Genomic DNA, 2,087 nt, shown 5'->3' on the forward strand with positions numbered 1-2,087 from the left:
AAATATTTTGTAAAAATAACCACCAGGTCTCTGATGAAAGAGGAAAAATTATAAAGAAATTGAAGCATCAGAATAAAACACCAATTTTATCTTTTATGAAGTAGCATGCAAGTCCACTATTTAAAACACTTACAGCAGATTGTTGACTTAGCTTCCTCTTGGAAAGTGACTGTTCCTGTCGCACATGTTCCTGGCTGAGTTGTGGTAGTAGTCTGTGGTGTCTCATATAATTATGTGCTAGTCCTTTTCTTTTCCTTGGACTTGTAATAACATTTTCTTCACACGGTCATAGATTTGTTTGGTTCTCACCCCGTATATGACAGGATTGAGCATTGGTGGCACTACAACATAAAGGTTGGCCAGAAGTATGTGTATATAGCGAGGCACATTCCTACCAAAGCGGTGAGTCATGAAGGAAAAGAGGGCTGGTGTGTAGAAGGCAAGGATGACACAGACATGAGAACCACAAGTGCTGAGGGACTTAAGCCGGGCTTCCAGAGAAGGGAGATGAAACACAATACGTAATATTTGTATGTAAGATAGAGCAATTGCTACTATGTCAAACAGTAGATTGCATATGGCACACAAGCCATAAATTACATTAGCTTTGACACTGGCACAAGACAGTCGTGCAAGACCCATGTGCTCACAGTATGTATGGGGAATGATGTGATGCCCACAGAAAGGCAGTCTCAAAATTAGAAATATAAATGGAATAACAAAGATAATTGCCCTCACTAGCACAACAATGCCGATTATAGAAACCACCTTGTTGGTGAGAATGGTGCTGTACCGAAGTGGGATACAGATGGCCACATAGCGGTCATAAGCCATTGCCAAGAGGACTGATGACTCCATAAGTGTGAATTTGTGGATGAAAAACATCTGTATAAGGCAGTCTTCAAAGAGTATCTCTCTGAGATTAAGCCAGAAGATCCCAAGCATCTTGGGGATGGTTGCTGTTGAGAGACCCAAATCAATGGCAGCCAACATAGCCAGAAAGTAGAACATGGGCTGGTGGAGGCTGCTCTCAGTTTTGATCACAGACAATATGGTTAAGTTTCCTAAGAGAGCAATCATGTATACAACACAGAAAGGAAATCCAATCCAGATGTGAATAGACTCTAGTCCTGGGATTCCCAGCAACAAGAAAGTGGAAGGGTGAAACTGAGTGTCGTTGGGAAGGGTCATCCTATAGGAGAATCCTTGAATCAGTCCAGAATTGCATGTTCATTTAAGTGGCAGATCTCTGGGTAAATTTTTGAAACTGGAGACCTGGTACTAATTAAAGTGATGAGATATAGTGTACACATGTTCTTCTGGAAGCCATCATATCAATTTCAAATGCACCGCATACCACAAGGCATAGTCTTGGAGGCCACTACACATGATACAGTAAATAAAAGTAAAACATTGTGTTAAATCTATTGCACAATCATCCTTTCAGACGTCAGTAACCTTATAACTAATCTTTAGAAATTATTTTACACTAATACTGCCTTTTGTGAGTATTTTTTATTTTGACCATCTTTAATAAGAGAGTATTCTTGTGTATTGATGCGTTTAGGTTTCAACTAGCACCCTGAACATAGTACTGGAAATTAGTTTAGTTGACCAAATGATAGTACTGTGATGGTAGGTCAAGATTGTCAGATTGACTGTGTTAAAAAACACCCAAGAGGGGGTTGGGGATTTAGCCCAGTGGTAGAGCGCTTGCCTAGCAAGCGCAAGGCCCTGGGTTCGGTCCCCAGCTCCGAAAAAAAGAAAAGAAAAAAAAAACACCCAAGAGATTACTAAACTCACTTCTGGGTGACTTTATGTTAATCTCCAGACACTATTAAATCAAAACAAGTGAATTAGTAAAAGTTATAATCTATTGGTACATTACAATTATTTTTTAATTAATTTTTATACAATATAGTCGATCATGTTTTTCACCTCATCTTTCTCCTCCTAGATCAGTCCTACCACATAACCCAGCCTACTTTTGTTCTTTCTCCCCAATTCTATCTATCTGTCTGTCTGTCTGTGTATTTACCTACTTACCTAGGATATATATGTATTTTTTTACTTGTCTAGTTTACATA

General features: G+C 39.0%; 1 protein-coding gene across 1 annotated transcript; it reads right to left on the minus strand.

The window, feature by feature from the left end:
* Nucleotides 1-237: 237 nt before the first annotated feature.
* Nucleotides 238-1,191, minus strand: Or52e2 (olfactory receptor family 52 subfamily E member 2). The gene has a single exon (NM_001001270.1). The coding sequence runs from the start codon at nt 1,189-1,191 to the stop codon at nt 238-240; it is 954 nt and encodes a 317-aa protein (NP_001001270.1).
* Nucleotides 1,192-2,087: the final 896 nt, after the last annotated feature.

This window comes from Rattus norvegicus, chromosome 1 (genome assembly GCF_021556685.1).
Source record: "Rattus norvegicus strain SHRSP/BbbUtx chromosome 1, alternate assembly SHRSP_T2T, whole genome shotgun sequence".
Taxonomy (NCBI): domain Eukaryota; kingdom Metazoa; phylum Chordata; class Mammalia; order Rodentia; family Muridae; genus Rattus; species Rattus norvegicus.